This window comes from Trichechus manatus, unplaced genomic scaffold (assembly GCF_000243295.1).
Source record: "Trichechus manatus latirostris isolate Lorelei unplaced genomic scaffold, TriManLat1.0 scaffold00081, whole genome shotgun sequence".
Lineage (NCBI taxonomy): Eukaryota > Metazoa > Chordata > Mammalia > Sirenia > Trichechidae > Trichechus > Trichechus manatus.
Genome location: NW_004444017.1, coordinates 2,885,976 through 2,888,663, shown reverse-complemented (window position 1 = coordinate 2,888,663; position 2,688 = coordinate 2,885,976). Strand labels below are relative to the sequence as shown.

Sequence of the window (2,688 nt, the reverse complement as noted above, 5' to 3'; positions counted from 1 at the left end):
CCGTCAGTTAATTGGAGGCCCCAAAATATCACTGGTCCAAGTATGCATCTCTACATGTCAACCTACAGCAACCAATCTGACAACGATGCAGCTATGCAAACAGCAATTTATAATTGAAAGGGAAGAACAACAGCAGATGAAAAAAATCCACCAGTTGCACTGATCAGAAAAAACACCTTTCCTGAAGATATTAGGAGTTCCAATGGGAAATCTGCAATACTTCCTTGCAGTCAGACACTGATAAAATACCCCAGACCCAAAGTATGGTCTCTAAATATCATTTTCCACTAAGAGAGCTCCTTGGAGAAACAGTTGATTCCAGGCCTGGGTCAGGAAATATACAAGATGAACTGGATCATCTTGTTATACTGGAAAGCAAGGAAGCAATTGAAGACTGCTAGGATCATGTTAAAAGGATTCAGAAGCCAACTTGAAGAGCCACTCTTTGACCAAAGATGTGATAATTTAAGCATAGAGAATAACAGTTTTAATTGGTTAAAACACATCAAATATTTTAAAATTCATTTTAAATTTAAATAATACTAGAGAAATAACCCTCACTGTCACCTTTGGAGGATACTAGGAAATAATTCATTACTTTGAAAACTGGTATCTTTCATCTATGAGCTATACGTCAAGGTAACCAAATAGGCTATAAAGGTAACTTCCCTTTATAGAAGAATTCCAGCTAAGAACGAATAAGGAATGATAGAATTACAACGTCATCATTTTCCATAAATAAATAGAAGTATATTTATTCAATGGAATAGTACATTACAATGAAAAAGAATGGTCTTGTGCTATATATATTTTCAAAATTAAATTTATGGTTAAACACCTTCCCAAAAGAAATCTCCAGGTCAAGATGTTTCAATAAATTCTACCAAACACTTAAAGAAGAAATAACATCAATTTTACTCAATTTCTTCCATGAAATAGAAGAGGGAGCACTTCCCAACTCATTTGTCTGATACCAAAATCAGACGAAAACAGCATTAAAAAAAAGAAAGCTACAAAAATCAATACCCCTCATGAACATAGACACAAAAATCCTCAACAAAATATTTCCAAACTAAATGCAGCAAGATATAAAGAGAAACATACACAACAACCAAGTGTCAGGAATGCAAGACTGCTTCGATAGTTGAAAATCAGTGTGATCCACCATGTTAACAGTCTAAAGAAAATCAACATGATAATATCAATAGATGGAGAAAAAGCATTTTACAGAATTCAACATCTACATATTAAAAAATTCTCAGCGAACTTCCTAACCTGATAAATGGCACCTACAAAAAGCCTACAGCAAACATCATACTTACTGGTGAAAACTGAATGCATTCCCCCTAAGATCGGGCCAAGACAAGGATGACCACTCTCGATACTCCTACTTAATATCATAATGGAAGTCCTAGGCAGTACAATAAGGCATGAAAATGAAATGAGGTATTCATATTAGAAAGGAAGAAATAAAATTTCCCTTTCACAAAATGACCTGATTTCCACATAGAAAATTCTGAAGAATTGATAAACAATCCTAGAAGTAATAAACAAGTTTGCAAGGTTGAGCGATACAAGTTCAATATGCAAAACTCAACTGTATTTTCTACATACAAGCAATTAATAGTCGGAAATAAAAAATTAAAATAATTGCAAACCACCTATCAGGCATATACAAACTGATTCTAAAATTTATATGCAAAGGTAAAAAGAAAGTTGGAGGAATCATACTACATAATTTTAAGATTTACTCTAAAGCTACGGTAATCAAAACAGTGGGTTATTGGTGAAGGGACAGACACAGAGATCAGTGGAACAAAACAGAGAGTCCAGAAGTAGATCCACACAAATATGGCCAAGTGATTTCTGACAAAGGCGATTCAATGGAGAAAGGATGGTCTTTTCAACAATGGCTTTCAAATAATTGGATTTCCATATGCAAAAAAAAGTGAACCTCAACCTAAGGCTCCTACCTTATACAAAATTAATTTAAAATGGACCACAGATTTAAATGTGAAACCATAAAACCTTTAATAGAAAACATAGGACAAATATGCAGAACCTAGTTCTTAGACATGACACTACAAGCACGAACCATAAACGAAAAATTGATAAAATGGACTTTATCAAGAATTTAACTTTTTCTCTGCAAAGGACCCTGTTAAGAAAAGACAAACTACAGAATTCAGTTGTGTTCGCCGCCGCTGCCATGCCGCCGTCGCTCAGTAACGCCAGCACCACCTCTAGCTCCCCAAGCTCCAGAGGAAGAAGTAGGGTAAGTGAGGAGGTCTCTATACCATGGCTGTCTTCAAATCAACCGGTGGTAAAGCACCCAGGAAGCAACCGGCTACAAAAGCCACTCGCAACACTGCGCCCTCTACTGGAAGGTACTGGTACTGTTACAGGCCCGGTACTGTGGCACTCTGGGAAATCAAACATTACCAGAAGACCACTGAACTTCTGCTACACAAACTTCCCTTCCAACGTCTGGTGCGAGAAATTGCTCAGGACTTCAAAACAGATCTGTGTTTCCACAGCACAGCTATTGGTGCTTTGCAGGTGGCAGGTGAGGCCCGTCTAGTCGGCCTTTTTGAAGACACCAACCTGTGTGCTCTCCATGCCAAACGTGTAACAGTTATGCCAAAAGACATCCAGCTAGCACGCCGCATACATGGAGAACATGCTTAA

General features: G+C 37.2%; 1 protein-coding gene across 1 annotated transcript; it reads left to right on the top strand.

Annotated features, from left to right (window-relative positions):
- The first annotated feature begins 2,298 nt into the window (after positions 1-2,298).
- LOC111821397 (histone H3.3-like) lies at positions 2,299-2,688 on the top strand. Its single transcript, XM_023735664.1, has one exon. The coding sequence runs from the start codon at positions 2,299-2,301 to the stop codon at positions 2,686-2,688; it is 390 nt and encodes a 129-aa protein (XP_023591432.1).

Bases quoted from the DNA above. Each gene is read 5' to 3' on its own strand.
- LOC111821397 (XM_023735664.1), top strand. From the start codon at position 2,299: ATGGCTGTCTTCAAATCAACCGGTGGTAAAGCACCCAGGAAGCAACCG.